The sequence below is a fragment of the Manis pentadactyla genome, chromosome Y, assembly GCF_030020395.1.
Source record: "Manis pentadactyla isolate mManPen7 chromosome Y, mManPen7.hap1, whole genome shotgun sequence".
Taxonomy (NCBI): Eukaryota; Metazoa; Chordata; class Mammalia; order Pholidota; family Manidae; genus Manis; species Manis pentadactyla.
Window position 1 is genome coordinate 33,967,376 of NC_080039.1, and position 27,729 is coordinate 33,995,104.

The 27,729-nt window shown below is 40.1% G+C and overlaps 1 protein-coding gene across 7 annotated transcripts in view; it reads left to right on the top strand.

Moving 5' to 3' along the window:
• The window catches only part of LOC118935962 (neuroligin-4, X-linked), a 236,585-nt gene that overhangs the window by 120,675 nt on the left and 88,181 nt on the right, over positions 1 to 27,729 (top strand). For 6 of the 7 annotated variants that reach the window (XM_036932663.2, XM_036932662.2, XM_036932664.2 and 3 more), the window contains one exon: positions 24,961 to 25,020. The exons of the other annotated variant lie outside the window; for it this stretch is intronic. In XM_036932663.2, the coding sequence (XP_036788558.2) occupies positions 24,961 to 25,020 (60 nt within the window). The remainder of the gene's footprint in view (positions 1 to 24,960; positions 25,021 to 27,729) is intronic. 7 annotated transcript variants of the gene reach the window in all.

The window sequence follows — 27,729 nt, forward strand, 5'->3', positions numbered from 1 at the left end:
TTGTTGTTTAATTGGCAAGAGTGGACAGGGTTTGATGTGTCATAGTCTCAAGTGGTGTCCCTTTTGTTTACCTAGAATGAAAGGAGGCCATAGTCTTAGAAAACGGGAGACTTGGTGGTATATGGGACTGTGTTGATGGGTGTTCTCTTCAGATTGTTACAATGTTTTCAGTGTTGTAGGGAGCGAGATCGTACATCCACAGTGAAGATAAATTGGGGGAGATTAGAGGAGACAGGAAATGATGTTATTATTCATTAAGGGAAACTATAGCAAATTTATTAGGGAAGGTCAGTATGATCTCATTTGAACCTACATCAGATTTTTGGTCATAAATGTAAAGAGAGACCTGTTGGTGTGGGTCTGCTTTCCTCATCTCTGCTCACCCACAAAGGTACAGCTGTGCCCTGGATGGAAAATTGGACTTCACCATGACTACAGTTTTGCCAAGCAAGAATAAAAAATTAAGAATGACATATGGGAATTGAGGGTATATACAAGGGCACGACACTATAGCTCTAAGCAAGAAAGATCAGATATCAATACTCCCACCTTGGAAATGACAAAACAATGAAACATATTTGCCACTTTGCATAGGATTCTGAGTGTGGGTATCTATAATTTTAGGGTTCAGAGAAAGCTAATAGGTTGCCTGTTTTCCCATATAAATCTGTATACATGAGTTAGAATGACTCTCGAGAGTTGTCCAAAATGTCCACTGCCTAAATTCTTGAAATAAAAGCAGTGAATGAGAAAAAGAAGTGAGGATACATTTTATGTGCTCCATAATCAAGGTGTACCACAGGTAATTATCCATGCAAATGGGAAAAGATGATCATTTGTTCAGTATCTGCCCAAGAGTAATAAGAGGGGTCAGTTACATGATCAGTTAGGCGACTGATGAAATATTTCATGTTGTTGACATTTTTTGGCTGAGGAACAAGTCCTTCTGCATCTTAGAGGAAAATTGCTTAGTGTGGTGAAAGAGCAAACAAGATACGACAGCAAACCCATAGACTGTTGACACAGAAAATAGCCAAAAATGTATTTTCTCAGTAACTAAGTGGCTGGCGTAAGGTCTCATCATTTTTGGTCAAGATCTTATTTTGTTGTCCCACCTGAAGTTGGGGGTGTCCTCTTCACCACGCACTGAATGTTGTGATGTCTAATTATTATCCAGCAGACAGTATTTGTTGAAGATACACTGGCCTGTGTAGGTAAAGGCAGTTGCTACTAAAGGAACGCGGGTTTTGGCACCACCATTCACCAGATGCTTAAAATCTCATTGGGAAAACCAAGACTGCAATTAGGGAATAAGAGAATGTGTAATTAACCGCCAGCATGTGTGGGGCAGACAATTAGAGAATAATGCAACACAGATGTTTTAAGGTGTTGATTGCAGATTTTAGACAATAATGAAAAAATCAAAGAAAACATCATTGTGGGCTGAACTTGTCAGGGGTGGTGGTGCTTCGTATTTCTGTTGCATTGCTGCCCTCTAGCCTGAGTTCGATGTGATTCCCATGAATGGTTATTTGGGGCTTCTCTTATTTTACCAGAGTTGACCCACCCCGTAAATGGAGAGGTTGATTCATAGATTCCATGCGTTTCCATTTTACTGGTAAGGGAAGCATATGGGCCCATAAAATGCAATCATATATTCACTGCCTTTCTGGAGTTTTCCCAAATATATGGTAAAGACTCCAGTGCACATTCTTAAGTCCACTGTGATCAAATATGCGTTTTCAAGCCAATTCCAAAACCAAATTTTGTTTGATCAATACTCTTGTGTGGGTTGCTTGTGTTTTCTTCACTATAAAGTATCTCCATGATTAATTTTTCAGTAGACTAACGGTCAGGTATTTTGGAATTACACTTGTTCTAAGTCTTTAATGAGTCATCCTTTATTGAAGGTAGATACACGAATCATACTACATTCATATTATTCTGTTTTATATTTCACTGAATTCATTATTTTTAAGGAGGTGATACAATGGACATAGAAATTCCAATTCTCTACAGAGACACAATATCTGACCTAAAAGGGCAGTGCATATAATTTATCTTGTATGCTTAAAATCGTGCTTCATGATATTAATTATAGGTAAACTCTAATGTATCAGATTGCCCAGTGCTGGTACTTTTCTTTAAGCTATTAATTTTATATAGGTGTTTCCCTAAAAAACACATAATATTCCCTTTGCTTGTAATAAGATGAACAGGTCATGTTTTATAAATCTGCCAAATATGCAAGTAGGTATTTGAATAACAGCATTTAAACAAACTGTTTTGTTCCACATTCCATTGCCTTTGTCTTTTAGATCAGATAAATACTTTTCTTGGAGTTTTTAATGATCTATTTGTGCTAAATTTAGCGAAATATATACTGATTTTCAAAAGTCACATATTGAGTATCTCGAACTATATCAAAATTATCTACATCAAATGGTGACTATTAGTGGTGAAAACTGTAATTTATCCTATACCCAAGCTATTAATGCTTGTTTATGACATGTAGGTATATAGGCATAAGTATGTATGCATGTGTATGCACACATTTTATATAATAGTTTGCTGAAAGACCTCTTTTTCTCTTCAGTATGATTATGACACTTTATATCCTCCCACAAACCTTAGGGTTCTGTGTCATGTTGAACAGGTTTGATGTATATATGACATCTTTTTGTGATACTTCAATATCTGAAGGGTTCATTACCCAATGTATACAAGTTTTATCTCGTGATAATGAGGTGATCCAAACTATTACATCAAGCACTTTTTAGGGAAAAACTTGATATAGTCTCTAAGTAAAATTCTGTAGGAAGCGTGTAGGTTAGGTTGGCTCATGTGCAGGCTTTTATTGTTGAAGTTCACTGTTGCTTCTACTAATTTGGAAATAAAGGCTAACTCACCCTCATTTTTATGTAATCATTGCATTTATGTAACATCTTCCCTTCGGTCACGGTAGGTAATCCGTTCTCAGAAAAAGTACATTTGCTTTAAGTATGAACTTTGAGCCTAGATGGAGGTGCGTCAGGTTAAATTAGCCTGATGGTCTGTACCAATGATCCCGGGTTCATAAAACCAATGATCCTTACATACTGACAGGGTATGCATTTTAATGCTGACAAGCATGTCAAAGAGATATAAATGTGCTTTGTAATTTAATCTGCTTAATGACCTACTGATGGAATTGTCACCGATTCTTGTCCTCAGTGATTCTGAGTCTCTTAATGGTTTTCATCATGATTCCACTTTTTTGTCTGGGTATGTGTCTCGTCAGATCGTCCTTGGCATGCATGAGAATTGTAGGCAATCCTGTAATTTCAGTGCTGTTTGCACCCTCTGAACCTATTCCGCAGTACCTCTGCACAGCACGCTGAATCCATTTTCCTATGGCCAGCTTCCTTGAGCCCTTCAAGTGAAGGGACAGCAGTGCACTGGTCCCCACGGCAAAACTTTGCTGCTTTGCATATGCAGAAACCAAGGATGTAGGCATGTTACTCAGTCAACATTATGAAACTGCCTTTTGGCATGCATTGTGTCTCAAATACAATCTTCTAGCACCAGGTACTCTGGATTAAAATATCCTTAACGTTTTAAATCGGCACCATGGATAATGTACCCAAAGATGCCAAGTGCCTCCTACCGTCGTTTTTATTTTCCCATGCTGTCTTCATGTCATTAAAGCCATATCATTAAAAATAGTCATAGCATCACTGATGTCACTCCTCGGGAGCTAAGGAATTTGTTGATCTCTGGAATGATCCAATTATCGCTGACGTGTGCTGGGTTATAAAGGCCATTCATCTTTTTCTGCTGACTTTTGTCAATAGTCTTCTCTTGGTGACTTCTGAAATATTTTGTGATTTGGGACCCAAAGCAGTCCTTGTTAGATTCATGAATAGAATTAGTCTTCACAGTGGACCGGTCCCAATCTGCTGTGTTTTACTCAGCCTATGAACTGATGATGTCTGGCTGAAAGATGCTCCCACATCGTCAGCCAGAATTCTGCCACCTCTTCCTAATTGTTGGGTTTTGAAGCAATAGAACATGTTCCCCATATTCATCTAGGTGTCCAATTAACACATAATTTCCAGACATTTCTGATGGGGGAGGGGATGACTCCTCCTCCTCCAGCCCAAACAAAGGAAAACAAGAAAGTGGTCCCTTGCATGACATTGAGCTTTGCTCTGTTTTAAGTCTCTTTGGCTTAGATCCATCCCACGGCACCTCCGATCTGTGTCTCTCCACAGCGTGAAGCTGTCTTGCTAAAATTACAGCTCTCTTATGCCAACTATTCTTCAAATAAAAATTTTAAATATTAATTTTAAAAATTATAGCTCTTTATTGATGGGATTAAAAGGCTTCCCTTTGGTCCCGTTAAACAGGAATAGGGCATGGATGACAAAATTACTGCACTTGTTATACGTGAGCGTATAGAGCTGACCTCTGAGAAGAGTAATGTGGTGAATGCCTAACTTGTATTAACAGGGGTCACCCTTTAGTCAAAAGGGCTGGAACAGTATTGTGGGCAAATGGATACTTCCATGTGGCTGGATTTAAACTTCCAAGACGATGGAGTTTTAGGCAGTTGGAGAGTTTTTTCTGCTTCTTGGGGAGTTTGGCTGTTGTCTTCCATAACTACGGGGTGTGTTTTCTTAACAGCAGAATAGCTGACCCTTCCCCAACCTGAAGGATGTGGGCTCATGGCCACTGGGAAACTGAAAATTATCTGTTGACCCTGCAGAGGAAGAAAGCTCAGTGGTTTCATTTGGCATAAAATGACTGTAGAAAGTAAAAATTCAACTCCTTTTTCACTGCTGCTTTCTAATTTGTACCTCTCCCCTGACCCAGGAATTCTACTAGTATTGTGGTAAGAATAGGTTCAAATGGAGAATGCATGACTTTTGATCGGTGGTTAAATAAAGTGAAATTCACAATGCAAGTAATGCTTCCATGGGAAGTTCTAATTGGGGAACAAAAATTAAAATCGTTGTGTGTATTAACTCCCTCTTTCGTAAGCGGCAGCCATAAAGATTTTATTTGGAAATAACCATGAACTTCCTAACTAATACTAGTAGTACATGGGACCCATTCATTTTTAGTAACTTCTGTGCTTTGATTATTTTAGATCACACTTCTCTTTGAAAATTTCACAGGAAAGCAAAGGTGGTCCTCTTGTACAGCCATAGTAACAGAAAGGACAGGGTTCCAGGTGAATGTAAACTAAATTATAATGCATGGTGACTGAAACAATTATTTACTCGTGTTCCTTTCAAGAAGCAATGAACGCACCCAGCTGAAATAAACAGTTGTGCTTTGGATGGCTTATTCAGCTCAGCTCACCATTTTTGAAAGTGTCCTAAGGGACTTGTGGTGCCAGGCACCAAACGATCCTTTCTTTGAGGAGCCAGAGCTCACCTGGACTGTGTTTTTGGAATGCTGTTAGGGAATTTGGTGGTGTTTTCCAAATGATCTCCATGGTTCTGAAAGGATGCTGTAAATCAGGGAGCTCGCCCTCTCTTGATGAAAGTGGACATCCTACGCCTTAAGTACCGGGGTTTGACCTTTAAAAAAAAAAACACTCTCTCCTCATTCGTGAGATGATCGTGTGCCATCTGCATGGCAGGGAGCCCGTAGGCCTGCCTCGCCAGCCCGTGGCTGGGGTTTCTGCTGCAGCTCTACAGTGCCCCAAGCCAGCTGCTGCATGAACAGCAAGCAGAGAAACATGATCTTCCCAAATTGCTCGCAAGCTGCTAAGTGAATGATTTGTGTCCCCTTCGAACTCATGCTCTGAGTGGCAATGCCTGCTCCTCACTGAGTTATTACTCCATGTACACACCATCTGAGGAAGCAGATAATTACTGTTGCTACTGAGGCATCCCATCTTAGTCCAGATTCCTGCTTTCATGGACCAAAAGGGCACAGACGGGCTTGGCAGACAGGGCAGAAACCGGTCTTGCTGGAAATTTCTTTCCTTTATCGACTTCAGTCCTGGTCTTCATTAACATCCTGTGTGATATGGCAGGTGTCCATCACAGCGAGCATGGCCAGTCAATGCAGGGCACTTGGAACAGATGGGACAGGGAACTGAATGAAGAGAAAACAAGGAAAAACATCAACACAGCACAGAAAGGTTTGCAAGGCAAGGGAGAAGGCTGGGACACAATCCCCAACTCCGTCGTATTATAATGCATCCTGTCAACGGCCAATGTGGACTTCATGCATATACGTAAAAATCTTGGGAGCTGCTCTGCCCCTTGTCTGTGGTGCACGTAGAAGCAATCGCTCTATGACAGCAGTTTCAATAAAGAAGCACCGCATGCACCCTTTGGCCTGCAGAAGTCGCAGCGGCCAGTGGGGTGTGTATATACGGGGGTGGGGGAGGGTGCTTTGTCTGGCTCTGCTCCACACCTCAGGGGGGCAAGCTGACAGACCTGCCTAGTGCCCATGCACACAGCCTGACTCCAGATGGCTGCCGGTGCTGGCTGGCACGGCCTCAACTCTTGTCTTCCTGGAGCCTCTAGCAGAACTCACCTTACCTGGAGTTCGAAGGAGCTTGTGGGGTTGGCTAAGCGTGCCCTCCACGGCCTGAGATGGGTGGTCAGAGACAGAATAAATAGGTAAAGACATGATTCCCCTAAGCCTGCTGTGGTGGCCCACAGGATTGGCTTTCTGGTGACAAATGACCTCACACAGCGGTAGCCTGACACAAAGCGTGTCTGTTGCGTCACTGTCTCCACGGATCCGGAATCTATGCACACGTGGCTGGGTTCTCGGCTCAGAGTCCCACAGGGCGGCAGTAAAGCTGTGGGCCAGGCAGCAGCCTTCCTATGGAGAGCTCACGGCCTCCTTCCAAGCTCACCCACGGGCTGTCGGATTTCAGTTCCTGGCGGTTGTAGGATTGAGGTCCCGCTTTCTCGATGGCTGCCAGTGAGACCTGCTTTCCTGAGCTCCTAGAGGTTGCCTGCCACCCTTTAGCAGATGGTAGCTCACGTCTTTAGGGCTAGTGGGATAATCTGATACTCAGGGAGGCTGAGAAAGAATTTTATAGAGCAGGGCCTAATCAGGCAGTTGGCATGCCATTCCATTTCCCATAAAACATATTGGGGTCGGCGGATGGCTCTTGTTTCATTACGGGGCCAGGCCATATCCAGTTGCTGGGGATTACGGGATGGAATGACTTGGGGTACACTCACCATCCCATTGTTAAATACTCATATCAGTTCCTGAGGCTTCCATAATAAATTACTCTATTTTGGTGGCCTAAAAGCACGAATGTACTCTCTCTCAGCTCAGGAGGCCAGAACTCCAAGATTTAGGGGTGGGCAGGGTTGTTCCCTTCTGGAGGCTCTGAAGCCCCCTAGCTTCTGGGGCTGCCAGTGTCCTTCATGTCCCTTGGCTTATAGATACATCATGCCAACATCTGCTGCCACATTCACCACCCTCCTTTCCATGTGTCTCCTCTGCCTTCTCCTGTTTGTATCCATGAAACCACTCATTGGCTTTACAGCTCCCAAGATAATGCAGGAGGATTTCATCTCCAGATCTCAAAGGCATTGCATCTACAAAGACCCTCTCTGCAAATAAGGTTGCCCTCTGAGTGAGTATGGGTGTGGGGACATTATTCATCTCACTGCAGCACCCCCAGGATGTACCCATGATCTGAGGCTGTCCAACCTACTGGTCTCATCCTACTTCAGATGTTCCTTCCTGTTTTCTGAAACTCTTTCCAACTTCCATTTTGTTTCCTTACCTCCTAGTTCTGGGCATGGTTCCTGCACTTCCTTAGGGGAACTCTTACCACGAGAGGACACAGGGTCACCAGCTGTATGTATACTGTGTGTATATATATATATATATTCACATGGAGAACATGCATGGTAACACTTCCACAGTAGGGATTTTAAAGTTGGGTGTGAGGACTGGAATTAATTGTTGCATATTCCAGGAGACGATGGCTTCACAGGGAAGGAGACACAGTCTCCTTGTGATCCCTCTTGTCAGCCCTGGCATTTAGAAAAAAAATTCAGAATGCATTGCTGAAAATGCATTCTGTGGTTCTGATGAGAGAGAAGTGGAGGTTCTCTGCCCGTCCTCCAAAACCACGGATCCTGGCTCTGGGCCATGTTTCCAACATGGGGGTTTTACGTAGTCCTTGAAGGAGAAGCAATCGTTGCATGAATTGAATCCACGCATACAAATATTTTCTAATTATCATGTGTGTGATTTTTCACCTCTTCCATGCCTTCACTCCCCCATTCTTAGTCCTGACTTTATTCTCCTTGAATCTTGAGCTAAATGCCAGTTTATTTCTCCTTGACTTCTCAGATTATTGTAATGTTTAGGTGTCTACATTTGATTAGATGCATCAGGGATGATATTTCTTAGCCCTTTTAGCTCTGAAAATACCTTCTCAAAGGACAGAGATTGGCAAAGGTGTTCTATCAAAACCTGATCGATATGGCTCCGTTATCTTCTCCATGTAGGGTTCCGGAGAATTCTAAGATGAGGGAGAGGTGTGTGTGCATGTAATTGCCCTAAGGACAATTTGGGAAGCTTCTTTCAAGCAAACCAACTTAGAGCAGAGATGGTTTGAAGAACACGGAAGCTCACTGAAGCCCAGGAATGCTCTTTGCCTTGCAGGGGTCTCAGCCTTCCCCATGGCCTCTTTTACCTGCATGCCTCTTTGAGCATCAGGAAATGAGCCTGCCAGGATGTCTACCTACCTGTGTCTCTGGCCCTGAGGTCTCAGCTAAGACAATGGGGGCCAGGATGAAGGCAGGGAGGGTCAGCATAGCCTTTGATACTGTCCGCCTCATCTTGAACAGGATGGACGTACAACCTAATCTAGGCTTGCACCTCCCAGGATGTCCAGTATTTCAGGGAACCATTTGTGTTGTCTTTGCGGGTGTCTGTCATTTTGTTTTTCTTTGCTTCACTGATTTTAAAGGGAGTTGCCAGGAGGCATCCAAGTCTAGCTTTGTGTGTGGATTATTCTGGAAATGCTGGGCTGTTACTTGGCTATGTTATCTTCCAACGTTACTCTGATCCCACCAGGGGCCTGGGTCTGTCCTCTATCATCCTGCATATGCTTTACTAATAGCTTCCTTTTCTTTCTTTTTTTCTTACTAACATTTCTATTTCCTGACTGATGCTATTCTTTACTAAAAATATATACCTCTATATATGTATATGTATATACAAATATGTATACTTATATAGTTCCCAAGTTGGTCTATTATTTATTAAAATGAATTCATATAAATCTCATTCACATTTGCTCTTATTATATTTAAATTACATATATGTATATGCACACCTTTGTTTGCATATAAATACATCATTTTTGATAACTGATGAAAGTGAATACATATATAATGTATGTGTGAACATGTGTGGGTGTGTGTGTGCACACCCATGGCCACATCCAGAGAATGTCTTTGTAAATAAAAGCTGACTATATAAATCATCTACATGCAACTATATGTATATATAAAACAAAAATGCCATAATCTTTCTTTTTTAATAACTGCTAATCTTTATTGATTAATATGTTGGCCCACGGTATCAACCTAAACATTATATATAGTTGTACAAGCATATTCATTATTTCCTTAGGCATAAAATATTTAATTAATCCAGAATTTGTTTTGTCTTAAGATGAAGTTGTTTGAATTTCTTCTTTTTCAAATATTTAGCTAATGGTACTTTGTAAAAAGGAAAACTTTGTCACACCCATGCAAATATTATTAATAGTGTAATAGTAATGCAGTGAGGGTAGAAAGAACTTTAGCTTCTTTGAGTCTAAATTATATTCACACTTGCAAATTTTTAGAACTGATGTTAGATTTTGTTGTTACCAAAAAGTCTTAGTATTTTAATTAATAAATTAACTTGAAAATATATTTATATGGTTATATTTAATTTCTACCAATGAATGCTTCCAAATATATACACATTTTTTATCTCTCATAGTTTTATATACTTTCTACAATGTATATTACATACTTAAGGTTATTACACTAGACTGTTTATTATTAATATGAAAGGGATTTCCTTTTAAATGTGTTAATATTCATATATATGAGAATTGATTTTGTGTATCGATTTCATGCAGTTAGAACTAATACACCATCCATCTTACTCTATCTGGCTGACCGTCTAAATTATGTTACCCTGCTCATACACAGTAATGACTTTTTGTTTTGTCTCCTCCTTTTGAATATTTTCAGTTTGAATTACTTTTTTTTAGCACACTGACTAGAACTTATTAACATATCCACAGATAACCTTGGGTGCCCCCAAAACTTAACTCGTAAGAGTCCTATTGACCAGAAGCCTCAGCAATAACATAAACAGGCAATGAACACATATTTCGTATGGCATATGTATTATCTGCTGTATTCTCACAGAAAAGGGAGCCATAGAAAAGATAATGTATTTTCAAATGGTTGCAGATCTCCAGGAAATTTTCCAACATATTTATTGAAAAAAAATCTGTGTATAAATGGACCCACGCAGTTCAAACTCATGGTGATCAAGGGTCGACTACCCTATGTGTCTTCCTATTGAGCAATACTCTTAGGGGAACCTAATTCCTTATAGATAGAGAGTCCTTTTCCTTTCTTACCTAATTTAGTATTTTACCTTATTTATGAAAATGTTCCCTAGAGGAGACATGAGAATGTCTTAGGGGTCCTAACACTAACCTTTGTGACTGTTGTCATGGCCATGTGATGAGCATTTTTGCAGGACAGCATCTTCTGTATTTGGACACGCTGAAGGTCTTCCCATCTCTGAGGAAATACTCAGCATGGGACCTTCTCATTATTTTCTATTGCAGGGGTCCTGTCTCCTAATGCTAGTTTTCCTGTGACTTGTCCCAATGTCAAGATTTTCAAATGTGTAGGTGCAGTGTGCACCGAGTTTTCTGAAAGACTGATTTCTGGGGCGTAATGTGGATCACTGCTCACTTTCCTGCACTCGCATCTAAGGTTCGCATTTGTGCCTTTTTCCTTACAAAGACTGGGGATTTTCATTCTTTCACTTAACTTGCTTTTTCTTTGCATCGGCTTTACCACCGCATCCTTTCTGTTCTATCTCAGACGGCTCCTTTCTGATGCCTCTGCACCGAAGCTGGGACGTCTTATTTTACTCCATGAAAAATGGCAAATGGTTATCTAAATGTTCCCAGAGCGTCTCTCAGAGGCTGTGGTTATCTTCTGTTCTGCACAGCTTTTATTCCCCATAAAACACCTGCTCTCTTTCTCTTTTCTTTTCTCTTTCCTCATCTTTGGGCAAGTCAAGATTTCCCCAGACAAGGGTTGATGTGTGAAAGGTCCCTTCCCAGTGGTCCAGGAGTTCTCCTCATTGCACGTGGTGGTCCCAGACCGCCTGCACACCTACCTGGGGGCTCCTTAGAAAGGCAGACCCTTCATTTACAGCTGTCCACTGCTGACCTGCTGCTGAAATTCCGTTTCTAAGGAGCTACCCCCCTCCCTCCGGACAGCACTGTCCCTTACCAAGGCAATCAAATGCTCTGTACTATCCCGGTGTGTGAAAAATGACATTGAGCTTGTAGGACTTTTCCTGAATTGTCCAATTCTGCAGTGTGCGCTAATGGCAATTTTCATGCACCAGTCCTCTGTCTTACCTATTTGGTTTGGCTGGCTTATAATTTGCTTAATTTGAATGTATATATAAAGCTAGAGTAAGGAGGTTTTCTGAAATAATGCTCTGATGGCAACCCCCGGATGTAGGCACGCATTCCCCAGGTTATTTGGTGCCTATAGACAGACACTTACTCTGTGGGATAGGTGGCTGTATACAGGGTGGGGAGAGGTCCCAAATGTTCCCTCATCTATTTCCTATCAGGTTTACAAAACAGTTCCCAGTGCAGCAGTGTCGTAAGAATTCAGCACATGGAACCCTCTTGTGTCTCATTAATGGAGCTTATAGAACTCCCCCTGATTCAGCCTTAGGTTTTGTGCTGTCTTAGATTCACTATTACGTTCACCCCTTTTTTGTCTTTATTTTCACGAGTATTTCAGTGGGGAAATTGGCATCAAGGACATGCGACTACATGCTGTATTGGGAAAGCAGATTTAAGAGAGGACCCTGCCGAGAAGACGTGTTCTCCAAAAATCCTGAAAGCTGGTCAGGATACAGACCAGTGAGCAGATAATGCCCATGGGAACAAGAATGGGTTTTCTTGGGGAAGGAATAGCCTTTGAACCTATTTCAACACCATTGACAGCTTTCTTCTAAACTCTTCTTTATGCTGTTAAATATTTTGAGCTGCATTGATTCATTCCCTATTTCTTCAACTGAGAGTAATAGTAATACTAATATCCAAAATCCGTACCTGCAGACATTTTCAATAAAGACTGGAAAGTGCATATAATTATCCAAGAAGTGAAATAATTAAACTAGCAATGACTTTGTCTGTGGATCTCAAAGTAAGATACTTTTAAAAATGGAACTCATTTAGCATAAATCCGTAAACACCTCAAGAGAGATTAAGCTTCTATCTTGGCCCACAGCAAATGCTTTATGGATTTACAATTGACTGGCTTAGAGCCATTAGGCGTATGGGATTAAACAGTTGTATTAAAGAAAATCCCATCCTACGATCACTGCACAGTATTATTTTCTGAAGCAATATAATGCTAATGTAAATATAGAAGAATAGTAACATCGAGGTGCATTAGAGATTATCAGGATGTGTTAAATAAAGCTGGGCTCCTGTTTTCCTCAAGAATGGGCTATACCTGATAAATGATTCTCTGATAATTGAGGCTTACCCCATCTGAAAGGTGTCTCTTACTCTTTTTTTTTCTCTCTTTTTCTCCTTTTCCTCTGAGCCACCGTTTCATACACCTAGCCTCATGCGTTTCCCTTACCACCAGCTGTCCTCCACTGGCTTAGTCATTTAGGCATAATTTCTGTTCTCTTTACTAGACCAAAGGTCCCAGACATACTCAGTGGCTTATTCATCTCTGGGTTTTATCATTTATTTGGGAATTGAAACAAAACTGCCTTGCCAGAAACTAACCTTACCACCTTGCATAAAATCGGTTTCCCTATTTGTTGAAATGTGCCATGGTGCAGCTGTGTCGTGTTTGGGTTCTGGTTTGAATCCCCAACTGTGGTAGGTTGCTGTCCTGGACCAAGTTCCTTAACCATTTGCCATTGTGTCATCTGTACTTTAGCTAAAACAGTTCTTGAAAGTTTAAAGACGGTTACAAAATATATGGAACAGTGACCTGCGTGTATTAACCCACCAGTGCAATTTAGTTCTTAATAGTGTCATAATGAAATAACGGTTGTAATACTAGAAAGACCAGTAGGATGAGAGCGTGTGTCATGGATTCAGTTGTGTCCTGTAAAGTCTCCGTATGTCACCATCCCCTGGGGCACTGACCGGCTTTGCGTCATTTAGGAAAGTCATCTTATTGTATCTCTATGAGCTTCTTGACCTATAACATGCAGATGTCGAATAGAAGGAACCTGGGCTTCTTGCACAAATGTGATTCTAGAAATAGAGCAGGAAATATGCAAGATGAGCCTGGGGCATCGTGTCGAACCAGAAAGTAAGGAAGAACTAAACACCAGACCATGGCGATGGGCAAAACGAAAGTTTCACAAGGAGGGCGTTCCTTTGGGAGGATTTAGGGGAAACCTCTCCCTCGCTTTCTTCAGTTTATAGAGGCTCCCTGCATTCTTTGGCCCTTCCCTCCCAAAGACACATTTTCCCACCTCCGACACAGATTCTCCTCTGCCTCCTTCCATGCTAATGATTCTTGTGATCACACTGCATCATCCAGGATTATTTCCTGATTTTTGAGGTCAGCTGATGATCACCCTTAATTGCATTTGCAAATTTCACTCCCCTCATCACATACGTATCTCAGCCAAGAAGAGCTTAAGGAGAGACGTGGAATAAAATGCAACGGGGGTTCCTGGGACAGAAAAAAAGGACATTAAAAATGAAGAAAATCTGACCAAGTTGTGGACTTTATGAATGATAATATTTCAGTATTGGCTCATTAATTATAACAGATGTACCCAACTAATGTTAGATTGTTAGGTGGTAATAACAGAGGAAATGGGGTGTGAGGTATAGATCATCTTTCGTACCCTCTTCACATTTTTCTCTAAATCTAAAGCTATGCTAAACCTTAAATTTATTAAAAAGAAAAAAAATGCAGATTCATATCTTCCTTCTGTGATCCCTTTGAGCATCTGAATACATAATACATATACATATATATATAAAATCCTAAATACATAGATTGGAATCCTAAAATATGTAATATATATCCAAGAAGATACCTTGGACATTTCTTGAATTTAAAAGTCAAATGGGAATTTGCTTAAAAAATACCTTCCCATAGTTCTCAACAAAGCCTTGATGTACTTGTCTAGAAAAGGAATCATCGTGAGCTTAATTCTAACACAGCAAGCCTTCTGTCAGCACCCTCCTCCCTTCAAGGCCTTTCTCTGCCATTGGGATATTTCTCTTTAAAAAGTTATTAAATTTTTATTGAGATATAATTGACAGGTAACATTGTAAACATTTGAGGTGTATATGTGGGTTAGCTGCATTTATACATTGCAGTATGATTGTGATGGTGTCCACTAACACCTTTATGATGTCATGCAATGATCATTTCCTGTTTGTGTTGAGAACACTTAAAATCTGGTCTCTAACAACTTAGAAGGATATAATACAGGTTTATTGACTGTAATCACAATGCTGAATTGGATCTCCAGAACATAGTCCCCTGGTTGCAAATCTGTACCCTTTAAACAAAATCTGTCCATTTGCCCCAGCCCACGGCCCCTGAGAACTACCATTCTATGCTCTGCTTCCACGAGTTTGATTATTTCACCCACAAATAAGTGAGATCATATAGTGCTTGTCTTTCCTTGTCTGACATTTCACTTAGCATAATGCCCCCTAGGTCCATCCATATTTTTGCAAATGGCAGAATTTCCTTCATGTTCATGGCTGAGTAATATTCCATTATATAGATATACTTTTTTTATCTGTCATCCATTAATGGACATACCAGGTGGTTTTCATTGCACAGTAAAAAATCTAGGTGCACCTGCTGTCCTGGGGCACAGGGTGTCTATAACTGATATGCAAGTCAGAGTGTAATCAGGGACATCCACAAAGCACAGCCGCAACACATCGATAAAGAGATGGTTCCCTCCTGAGGAGCGGACACCACAGAGTCGCTTGCACTTGGACTGGGTGTTCAAAGGTCTTCAAAGTTGCAGAGTAAGGAGATCTGCCGTGGCCTCAGAAGCTAGGAAGAGAATGCATCATGAGGAAAATCTGGGGGGCAGGAATGTACAATACATGTTTAGGAAACCATGAAAAATAATACCTCTCCTGGCAATACTATGAGTCAGCATTGATGGATCGCTTGCAGTGCACAAGACAACATTCATGCGATTGTTTTGAAGGAAAGCTGTGCATGATTTTTCTGGATATGTGATTCTTTTAAGCTCTTCCTTACTTTAGGGACTTCCTGATGATTGGCTCAAAGGAAATAGTTTAATGTTTCCTAGTCTTAATGATTTTAGAGTGTCATCACGGCAATATTGTGCTCAGTCACTGTAAATATTTAGGTACTTCATAGTCTGTGTTGGCATACCCGGTTTTCTATTGTACTATAGTCATATGGTAGTTTAGTGCCGAGTATAAAAATACTCATTTTCTGGAACAGCTGAGCAAAATCATGGTGCTTATAGGAAAACAACGTGTCCACTGTAAGGGAACACCATCCGATTGGCTTTGATTTACAAATATCAAGCCCATGGGTATTTACAGACATCAAGACACAGCTCTGATGTAAAACAATCTGTTTGCTTCAGGTACATGTGGGGCTGTTAGGAGTCTGCATGGCCTTCTGGGTGTGCATTTGGCCAAGTGTGTGCATGGGTAAGTGTGTTTTTGAATGAGTACCTCCTGGAGAGAAGCAAAGAGCTGTAACAGTCAACGTAGGCTAAGATGCAGTGCTGTCACACAGACCCCAAATCTTCGCAGCTTGCAATAACAAAAACTTATTTTCCTTTTATGAAGTTTGTGTCCATCTGGGGCTGACTGGTTGTTCATTACATCTTCTTCTTTCTAAGACTAAGGCTTGAAGGGGTGTTCCCCATCCGGAACATACTGGTCTGGTGGTAGAGGGAAACAGTATGGTAGAAATGTGATGATTTATAATGTTTCGGCTTGGAAGTGATGTATATGTCTCCCATTGACTTTGTGCTGGCCAAGACCAGTGTTAGCAGGAGGGGATGGTGTCCTTCCCCAGGGAAGGGCATGGAATCTTTTGAATAAATAACTCTACACAGAATGTGTTGAGTGAACATAATCGCACTGAAAAGGGGATGAGAGACATTTCCTTTAAGTTTGTTTCCTTGTTGACATTTCTGTTTATATCAGCACATCTTCATTTTCTCACTCACTAGAACAAGGGACACCTCTCCTGTGGCCATCAGCTAAGTCTACAGCAGGATGAAGTGACAAAAAGTCCTTCTCTGCAGTAAGAAGTACCCTACCTTCCAGAGACGGGATGACCTGGTGATGCTTAAAAATATATGTTTAGGGCCCTTAATGGAGATCATTTGATTTGCATCGCCTGGCGGATTCAGGGATTGAAGAGTGCAGTGCTTTTGCATACATCTAGACTAACTGTTTTTTGGGAATGATTGCATATAAGTTCCCCACATCAGGCACGCAGACCAGGAAAGCCAAGGGCAACTCGACTGGTTCGTAGTGAGTAAAGATAGACAACCTGCATGGAGATGTGGATGGTTCATTCCTTTACATAGACTGCACCAGGATGATTAGCCAAATGTTTCAACTCCCACTAACTTCTGTCCCACATACCAGAAACTTACATGGTGCAAAAATGCATCCTCTGGTCAGCTGTGTTCTGATGCAGAAGGAAGCCTGTCATCAGAGGTAGCAATGTGTAGCAGAACTCAAAATCTTCCAGAGCTCTTTGCAAGGGAAATATATGTTAAGCTATGTTCATGTTGGTGTATCAGTTAGTTACTACTGTGTAAGGAGCCATCCCAAAGCTAAGCATTTTACATGGTCTTTTATTTAGCCCATGGTTTTACACACACACACACACACACGCACACGCACACGCACACACATCTCCAGAGGCTTATTGTCTTTTTTTAAAATTCAACATTTGAGGAGGTGCATCTAGGCAAATGAATGCCAATTTCATTTTTCAACATGAGTTCTTATATAAAAATACCTAAGAAACAACTTAATATGGTATTTAGTTTCCATTTTTAAATACATTTTGATTTAGTCTCAAGCTCATGAAGATTATTTGGGTTGGTAATATATTCTATCAAGTGAGATTTCTAACAAAAACGGGAGAGACTTAATCAAACAGGGCTTGCTTTTTATTCCTCAGAACAGAAGTATTTCAATAACAAAATTCACAACAAAAAAATGCTTTGTAAAGCTATGCAGTACCCTGAGATTTTAATAGGAAACACAGGCATATAGCAGAGACCTATACAATTTTAGGTTTATTTTGATTCCTAAAAAAGAAAGTGTGAAATAAATTCTTCCTAATTCCAGTAAAACAAAAGAGGAAAATTGTTACTCAAACTTTTCTATCACTTTGTCTTCCAAAACCAGTCGAGTAAAAGAAAACATACCCACCCCCCAAAAAAGACCCTCCTAGTATTTCCATTATTACAATGAGACATTTTGATCTGGAAGAAAATTAGAAAGAATTAGACTTTGCTATTTTTATAATTACAAACATATGCCTTCAGTTTTCTGAACTGACTATCCCACATAAATTAGGTGGCAGAATTCTTTTCCACCATATGGAAAAAAGAAATAAACCCTATATGGCCAAGAAATGCTAAATGATAACAGAACAGCAATTGTAAAAATCAAATAAGAAAAGGCACCATTTCATTTCCATACTTGAGTTAGTCATGCACATTATACAGGAGAGTGTATATTTCTCTCACCAATGTCTATGATCATCCTTCATAAATGGTATGGTAAGTTGTCCTGCCTCATAGTAGCTATGGGTTTGAGGTAAAAAATTCCATGACTCACCCAACAGAAGTTTATCATGTGGCTTAAATGTGCTGGGTATTTTGCTAGTCATTGTGAATTTGGCAGCATAGGGCAGTAAAAAAAAAAAAATGGGTCACCTTTTTTTTATTGGAACTAACAATCCAATGAGAGTTATCCAACCAATTAGGATATTGTATATCATAAGGAATGCTTTCAAGAAAATCTTACAGTGCAATGAATAGCAGTGGGACCTTCTAGGAGTGCAAATGCTTGAAGATCAGGAAATCCCTCCTGAGAGAATGGAATTTCAGTTCAAGAATAAAGAGGGTAAACAAGGGGAATGTGTGAGGAGGATAATCGGGGATATAAAGCAGGAGAGGTTTGCAGGAAGAGAGGGCGTGAACTATCCTAAAGTCCTAAATGAAAAGTAGGCCTAAAGGACATGTGATTATATGAGGAATTGAGCCATGTTCATGTGCATGTATCAGTTAGCTATTGCTGCATAAGAAGCCGTCCCAAAGGTAAGCACTTAAGGTTGTCATGATTCTATGGACTGGAGGCCTGGACTCTGCTCAGCTGGGAGATTCTTCAGCCTGGGGTCACCTTGCAGGTCATTTGGGTGCTCATGGGACAAGGACTTTCTCAACAGGGATGCTTATCTGTGCCAGTTCTGGATTATGGAATCTCATACACATGGGGAGCTCAGAGTCCCAGGCTGGGGACTGGCACATCGTAATGTCTTTCTGTTGAAAAGACATAAATCCTAAAACCAGTCCAGATCCAAATGGTGGGGACACAAACTCCATCCCTACCTATGAAGAACTACAAGGCCACAGGGAGGGTTTGTAGGATTGGGACCTTTCCCCCATCAGTGGATGATGCCCTATAACTCAGCAGTTCTCGGTCCAGTCCCTTTATATGTCCTGGGACAGAGGTTTTCTAATTCGGGGATACATTTCCAAAATTTTTCTAAGTATGTCTGATGATCACTTTAGAAAAAATCAATTTCCATATACTCAGCTCTACATGTTCTCTTTCCTAAGACTTTCTGGACACCGAAAACCTTTTTTTTCTCGCATTACAAAAAAGTGACTTTCACTTCCCTGGGCAAACCTTGCTTGGCATGGGGTACAAAAGAGCTCATCCCAAATGCGGGTGATGGGACGCCTCTTTGTTGAACGCCCCATTACACAGCCTCTCCAGTCGTACACAAATTTTTGCTAGGAGTGAAACTTGATCTTGTTCAGATGTTCTGATTTCAGAAGGAAAAAAAAATATGAGGCTGTAGGTCCACTATGCTGAAACCTCCGAATGCAGACACTGAATGTCTCTGTAGGTAGCCGAGAGTTCAAGGATCACGTGTATTGGAGGAAACCCACAGATTACGTGTTCCATGTCATTGTTCAGATTCACCATGCTAACAAGTTTCCAGTAGGAGTTAGAACCTATGTTAAAATGTATGTGTGCGGTATGAATCCCCATGACAACCGATCATCAAAGGGCAGGGGTGACAGATGAGGTATCCTGGTGGCGTCCCTGCCTTAGCCCCCTCCCCTGGTGTCCCCACCGTGTCCTCTACCACTAAGCCACCAGTCTCCCCCTCTTTGCTCTCTCATGCTTGCTTGCACCCACCATGTCCTGAGCAGACACCCTTACAGCACAGACTCCTCTCCCAGCGCCGGGGACGACTGCCAATGAATGAATGTGTTCCTCAGCCCCGCCTGAACCATGCTGTGCAAGTCTGTCCCAAAGACGAGCCACCACTTTCCAGATAGGTGTGACACCCCCAGGTTCATCTCTCCAAGCCAGGGTGAGCATATGCAACATATCAATACATATTTGCAAAAGGAATGGGCTTATGCGTGAGTAAACTCATGAAGCATGTGGGCTTCAATGTGAGGCAGGTGCCACTCAGCCCCTTGCTAAAGTGAGCCCAGGACATGGGTGAGTGGTCGCTGTCTCCACCCAGTACTGATTTACAAGGTTAAAGAAGTATTCCTTCCTAGCCGATTGACAAAGTCATTCATCACTCATACCAGTGACGGCCAAGACAGCTTGTATTTCCCCTGTAACCATCACATAACTTCCTCTGTATTGAAACTAATGCATTTAGTGCAAACATGCCTCTTTTGTATTAAAGATGACAAGGCTAAGTTGAGCTTGGAATCTTTCCTCTTATGAGACAAAACAATAAATGTGAACTGGTAAACACATTTTTGATATACGCTATCTTGTACTTAGAGCAATAATTCTAAAGCTTTTCTAGGTTCTATCATTTCTTGGTATTCTTACGTAAATATTGTAACCACCTAATACTATCTGATACGTTTATTAGGCCGATTTGCACACTGAAGTGGCAACGAACTTCATGTACATTAAAGAGACACAAAATTGCTGTCCTGCCTCAAAATGTTAACAGCAGAATCCAGAGATTTTCCACGGATTTTTAACATTTTCTCCGTTACTGTGGTCTGCCTTTTCTGAATCCCCTACAAAGTGCGTCTATTGCATTTATGATACAAGGTACTATTTTAAATTGTCTGACTTTTGAACATGAAGTAAAGTTGAAAGGGGAACATCAAAAGTAAAAAAAGGATGGACACCCTTCAGGACCAGCGACGCTGTGATATTTTACTTATAAAATCATATTTAAATTTTAATAATGGAATGAGTATACATTTTCTGGAGGTGATTTAAATATTCCCTTTAATATTTAGACCCATTTCCCCACTGGGGCGAGGTGTCAATCAGTAGATGTAAAGGAATATTATTCTGGCGTTTTGGGGAAACGAAGCAAACCTGGACAGAAAGGAGAAAATGAAATGGTGTCCGGACTTTGAAATGCCTTTTTTTTTTTAAGGTAGTTACAAGATGGGATTCATCTGCAATAAATTCGAGCAGAATTTCTTTTCCACTCTGTCTTCTAATGCCTGTGTTTATGTAATTCATGATTGGAACTAAATTACAAGCTCAGGAGAACTCAGTTGGTTTTTAGCCTGCTTAGTTCTATTTCTAAGGAAAAATACATCAGCAGCTTATTAAAAAAGAATGAAAGGGTGAAAAATTAAGTATACATAGACCCTGACAAGTGATGTCTAATTATGTTTCTGGGCCAGGCTCTGCTCTATAGAATTAATTTAAAATTGTCATTTTGCAAATAATTCCTATCAAAATAAAAGAACAGAAGAAGGGTGGAGGACTTATCTTCCCTATTTTAAAACATACTAGAAAGTAATAGTGATCAGGACAGTCGAGAATTCAGGTGGCTAGAAATACAGAATGGAGTATAATTGGAGTCCAGAAATAAGTCCTCACCTTTTGAATCAACTGGCTTTCAATAGTAGTATTGGAACGATTCAGTGAGAGAAGGTTCATGTTTCAAAAACGGTGCTGAGACGATGGATATATCCACATGCAAAAAAGGTGAATTTCAACCCTTGCCTTTTCTAATACACAAAAAGTAAGTCAAAATAAATGAAAGGTGTATGAACAAACACTTAAACATTTAGGAAAACATATAAGAGATCATCTTCAGGGCTTTAAATTAAGCGAGGATGTCTTAGATCCAAGCTTTAAGAGAAGACAACCAATAAAGTAGACCTCGTCAAAACTAAAAACCTTTGCACTTCAGAAGACACATTGGGTAAACCAAAAGAGAAGCCACAGACTGGGAGAAAAAAATTGCAAATCATATTTCTGGTAAAAGACTAGCATTTAAGAAACATAAAGAACTCTTACAATTCAGTAATAAAGATCAAAGAACCGAGACTTTAAAACAGGCAAAACATTTGAATAGATATCTCATCAAAGAAGATAGTAGATGGGAATATATTCGATGTCATTAACTCATTAGCTGAATGCAAATTAAATCCACAATGAGACACCATCTCCCACCCAGTAGCATGGCTGTAATCCAAAAGACAATAAAAGCTCTGTCGACAACGTAAAGAAATTGGAACTTTCCTACACTGCTCATGGGGATGGGAAATAATGCAGCTGATTGGAAAACAGTCCGGCAGTTTCTTAAGACATTAAACATAAATTTGCTACTCATGAAATGTGATAAACGTAAATCATATGATATAGTACTTACACTCCTAAGGTATCTATCTACCCAAGACATACGAAAACGTATGTCCATACAAAAATAGTTGTACACAAATGTTCATAGCAGCATTATTCAGCAAAACCACTGAGTGGCAACTATACACATGGCCATCAACAGATGAATGGATGTAGAATATTTGGTCTGTCCCTATGGTAGAATATTCTTCATCCTTATGAAAGAATCAAGTGCTGACACATGCTACAACACGGGGGCCTCTGAAAACATGGCGAGAGAAGCTGCTCACAAAGGACCACATATTATACAAATTCATTTCTGTGAAGTGTTCAGAAATGATAAATCCACAAAGAAAGTAAATAAGTGAGATGGGGAAAAGAACATGGAATGTGTGATAGGCCACAGACAATCTATCTGGGGTGATAGAAATGTTCTAAAATTGGATCGTGCTAATGGTTGCCCACCTCCAGAAAAAAATGATTGAATTTTATACTTTGTGTTGGTTTTCTATACCTCAGAAAAGCTCTTCAATTAAATTTGGCTGACAAAGGAATTTGGTCAAGATTCAGAGACAGTAGATTGCTACTTAATCAGAGATGTAACTGTGAAAATCACAAGAGTGTTACAGATCTCTCCAAGTTTTCCCCCACTTGGGGCACTTTCCCTGACCCCTGCCTCTCTTCTGGCTTCCAGAGGTATTTCAGTTGACTCAGATTTCATGCATTAATGGTGAACCTCCAGACATTAAGAACTGAGTCTTGAGAAAGGGCTGTGGCATTGAACTCACTCCAGATCTTGCAGAAGGGCCTCTGGGCTTGTGCCAGACCAGTGGCCATGCATACTCTCTATTTCTAGGTACAGCATGAAGAAAAAAAAGAGAATTATAAGTAAATTCAGATGAAGCCAGGGATAGGACAGGACAGGCTCACGAGAAAGGTAAATTCCAGGTATGGGGGCTGAGTTAAAACAAGCCTTTCCAATGTTGGCTGCATGTTTTCCGGAAGGCTGTGATAAGGAGATGTAGTCAAACATTAAAGCATCACACGTTGGTACCAGGGGGTCAGCTTAATCAGAGAATACAGTCAATGTCTTTTGACTAGACCTTTATTTTTTTCTAGCATCTCTTCTTTTTTTTCATGAAATAGGTGACCTGTTTTTATAAAAACTTAAAATCTTCTTCCATAAATGGATATAAACTTTTTTCAGACACAAGAAGAGCTTGTCTTCTAACACAAATAGTTTAGTATATTATTCCCATCCCCATTTCTCTAAGAAAGGCGTCCTAAACACAATGTACCATAAATCCAGTCCACAAGATAGCTTGCCTAGAGATTTCATACCAATGAATCTGGACAAAATCCACCTACAGGAGAGCTGAACTAATTTGGTGGGGATTACATTTTTTAGAGTTCAAGTTATTGAAATCGGTGGAATTCTTGGACACAAATAGATTTTGCTATTAAGCGAAGAACTACAAGCTAATGAGTGATGTATCAGTGTCGTGATACTTCCTAATGGATTGGAAATGGGTATGTTGTAAGAGTGGATGTTTAAAAGGTGTCGAACTACAAACCCAAATGATTTCCAACCATTATTTGAACTATGAAAACAGCAACTTCACATCTTGGTGGGTAAACATGTAAGCCCCTCTGAGTTATGTAGAACTAACAGAGGATGGTGGGAGACAGGGACCACCTTCTCTCTCTTAACCCACCAATCCCAGCACCCACCACAGAGGATGAAGACAGAGTGAATGAATCGACACTTTCTGAGCTCAGGAGGTAAATCCCATGACTGTCTAAGACCATTGAGCCAATTAACTAAACGATTCAAACCATAATAAATATTTGGGCTTCTTGTAACTGGAAAACATAAAATCCAAAATGGGGCAATGAAGACAGCATAGAGGAGGTCTTGGTGAGTTTACGAGACCTTCCCCACATTTTGTCTCTCTGGGATTCTTACATGGTCTTTGTTTCAGGTGATCAAGGTAGGTGACTTTATTTATTGTTTACACATTCAGATACCAGTGACATTCAAGTAATAGTGTTTCAGATATGGAGAACATAATGTATAATGTTGTATATTGACTACAAAATGTACCAAAAGTCGTGTATGCTTTATAGTAAACAGGTGGAACTGATAACAGGTAACATTTCTCTGGCTACTGGTGAGAGGGGCACCTTCATGGTTTAAATAAACTGGTGACATTTCTGATTGTTTTTTTTGTTTTTTTTGGGGGGGAAATGGTGTGTTTTTAAGGTCTTACGCATGAAACTAATATCAATTTTAAGATATTTTTATTAATGTCCACCCATGTTCATTGTTTAAATGTGTTTCTTTGTACATTTTCCTAACCACAGTGTGTTGGTTACATTTCAAAACTTTGTCTAGATTTTAACAAGTTATAATGAGAGACACATTGAATACTTCATATGCATTTCTTTTAAGAATGTGGAAAATCTCTTTTTTAATACTTTAATTTTCTGTTTTTTAAACTCACATTAGCTTTTTTTCTTTTTTTTTGGCAGTAATACCATTTTAACCCCCCCAAACTGCATTTTCACAGGATATCTAATATTTTTTGCAAGTAACATTTTGAATTTGTTCTTGACATCCTTCTGTTTATATGCATTTTGCATTACCTTCTCTTATTTTTTTGAAATCCCAATGTAACAAATTTCAAGTTTTTGTGTGACTTTATTTTTTTTCTTTTCCTTTTACTGGGTAGTATCTCTCTTCTGAATTTTTTGCAAACCTGTTGTTTTTGAATTCTCTTTTTTTCCCTTTATTTTCCTTCTCAATATGACCCCAGGAGGCAACACAAAGAAAAACGCAGATGATATAACCAGTAATGATCGTGGTGAAGATGAAGGTATTTTTTGTTTTTTTTTCCAAAGCTCGACCCTGATGCATGATTGTGTATCTATCTCTCTTTTTTTTTTCAATTTCAGTTTGTTTTTCCCTCCCCTTCTCGGAAATGAGTACACATTCGTGTGCTGCTTCTGTATTTTCTTCTTGTTTGGAAACCACTGTCATTTTAAATCCCTGTGATCGCATAGATGACCACAGATCACCTGGGAGAAGACGTATAAATGTTGTTTCTAACTAAGAAGTGAGGGACAAAATACTGTTTACAAAGAAGCCCACCTTTTTTTGTTCTTTTTCTTTTTTTTTTTGGCTTGGTCCAAAGAAGAGAAATTGGAGTTTTACAACATGCATGATGTATACTTTCTTCTTTCACAATGTTATTTTGTTAAGTTAACATTGTATTTTTGGAGCTTTTCTCTCCGTGATGTCTTCTATGAATTGCAAAACTCTGCGATATACCTCAGTAGAACTTTTGGGGTTGCTGGCATTTCCTTTTTTGTTTGAGTGATTTTCTTTTAAACCTATTAATTCCAAAATGGCTTTCACAGAATCTTGTCTGGTTCACAGTGAAATACATGAAAAAGTGTTATAACGACATGCTGTTTCTCTGAGGACGGTTCTTTAGCAGCATTCAGACAAAAAATTTTTAAAAAGCATAGGGACAGCCAAGAACTAGAAAAGGTCCCAGAGCTACATCTATGCATCTTCCAAAAATCATGGCTATTTTGAAAACATTCCTCCTCCCAACAGCAACAACAAAAAATGTTTGGTTGCTGTGGAAATTTCCTTTTTGAAGGATCCCAAATTGGTTGACATATGATCTGCCCGAAGTAAATTGATTTTTTTTTTTAAGATTGAAGATAGCTGGCATGCACGTCACAACTAGTACATTGCATCCTACAGTTCCTGCAGGATAAATGGTCTTAAAGAAAAGAAACAACAATTCTAAATAAGTCCACGTAAAGGCTGTGGAAGACGGGTGAAGGCACGTTTTCCATCGGAGGAGCAGAACGCACGGCCCTCCGTTTATTTTTCTTGGAGGATGAAGGCTCTGGATGAACCTTTGGTTCTCTGGACGAAAGGCAATTTAAGCCTGAGAAGTGATTCGTGAGTTCTCCTTGCCAGGCAGCAAAACTGCCCTCAAAGTGCCTTTTTTATCAATTACTTGTTTATACTGCCTTCTTGGATGTCTCTTCATAAATCAACTGCTCTCTGAGAAAAGAATTTTGGAGAGTCAACATTGCCTGCATGCCCGGTCCTCTCTTAACATGATTATTTGATGATTTTATTTGTTGTTAACCTGAGTTCCTAGGGTTGCCCCAGCCTCACAGCACTCTGAGTTCTTCTGATGGCATTAGAGTTTCACATGCAGCATGCAACTTACCAGTTAGCCTGTCCCATGGGGGGTGGTGCCAGGAGTCCTGCAGTTTCATCAGTATTCAAGGAAAACAGTAACACCGACCCTTCTTCCTCTGTACACCCTCTATTCATATAAGTTGCATCTTGCCGTGTGTTTCTTAGTGAATTTCCTTTCCATCACTAGGATCTGTTTCACATTGCTCGCAATGCAACTTTATCACCATGAAAATGCCCCTAGTTTTCATTGAATACTGATACATTTTTACTTTGAATCAATGCCTCATCCAGTTACACCTACCTTAAGGTCAGGAGAACCTCATTCCTGCATGTTGTGAAGTGGTAAACGATGTCGACCCAGCGTTTTCTCCAGGGGGAACTCCTTACTGCAGCCCTCAAGCCCTACTGACTCTTCTTTTCCACAAAGGAGTAGCCAGCAGCCGATAATGGTAAAATAAGGACAGAAACAGCAAATCTGGGGCCTCAGAGAGCAGTTTCTTGTGCAGAACGCCCCACCGTGTAGAGACAGTGGTTTATGTAAAATCCCATGGAGCATGTGATAAAGGATTCTTACTTTACATTTGAATTCTGTGTGAGGAAATACGGTGTTTTTCTGCTATAGGTTGTATATCTACAGACCCGTGGGGTGGGGGAGCACGCTGTTTTCTGTATTTGACTGTGACCAGCGGGTTCTTCATGCCTTCCGTACACTTCATTGCAGCACCCAATGAGCTCATTTTGATTCGGTCTCCATAATTCATTTTATGAGTAGCTTCCATCCCAGTGATGATGGTTCACTTCCTTAAAATTCCTTTCTGATATTTCAAAAGCGCCTTGGCGAATTAGGATTCAAAACAAGAAACTTTGATGAAACAACTGAAAGTAAATGTACGTGGGTACATTTGGTTGTTTTGATGACATTCAGATATTTAAATTATTTGCACATATATTTGTATCTCTCTATACACATACATATGTATATATTCAGAAGTGATTACACTCGAGGTAATTCTTCTCTACCATTAAGGGAAGCCTTATGATGAATGCATGCTGAACAGTTTGTTGAATCATAAATTTTCAGGAAGCAGGCTTTACACAGGGATCTGCAATCTCCACATTTCTGTCCTCCTAGACCACTGCACAATATTGTTTTTACATCACTGTTATATAAAATAGTAAAGTAATTGTGAAGGGTACTCATTGGTTGCCAGACACACTGGGAGTTTATATTCCCTATGAAAATGTTGAACGTTTCCATACTTTCATCTTGAGTTGCAACCTCGTGCCATTCTTAGTATATCTTTCATTTTTGTAATTAAACATGTGGGCATGTACTTCAGTCAGTAAACTAGAACAA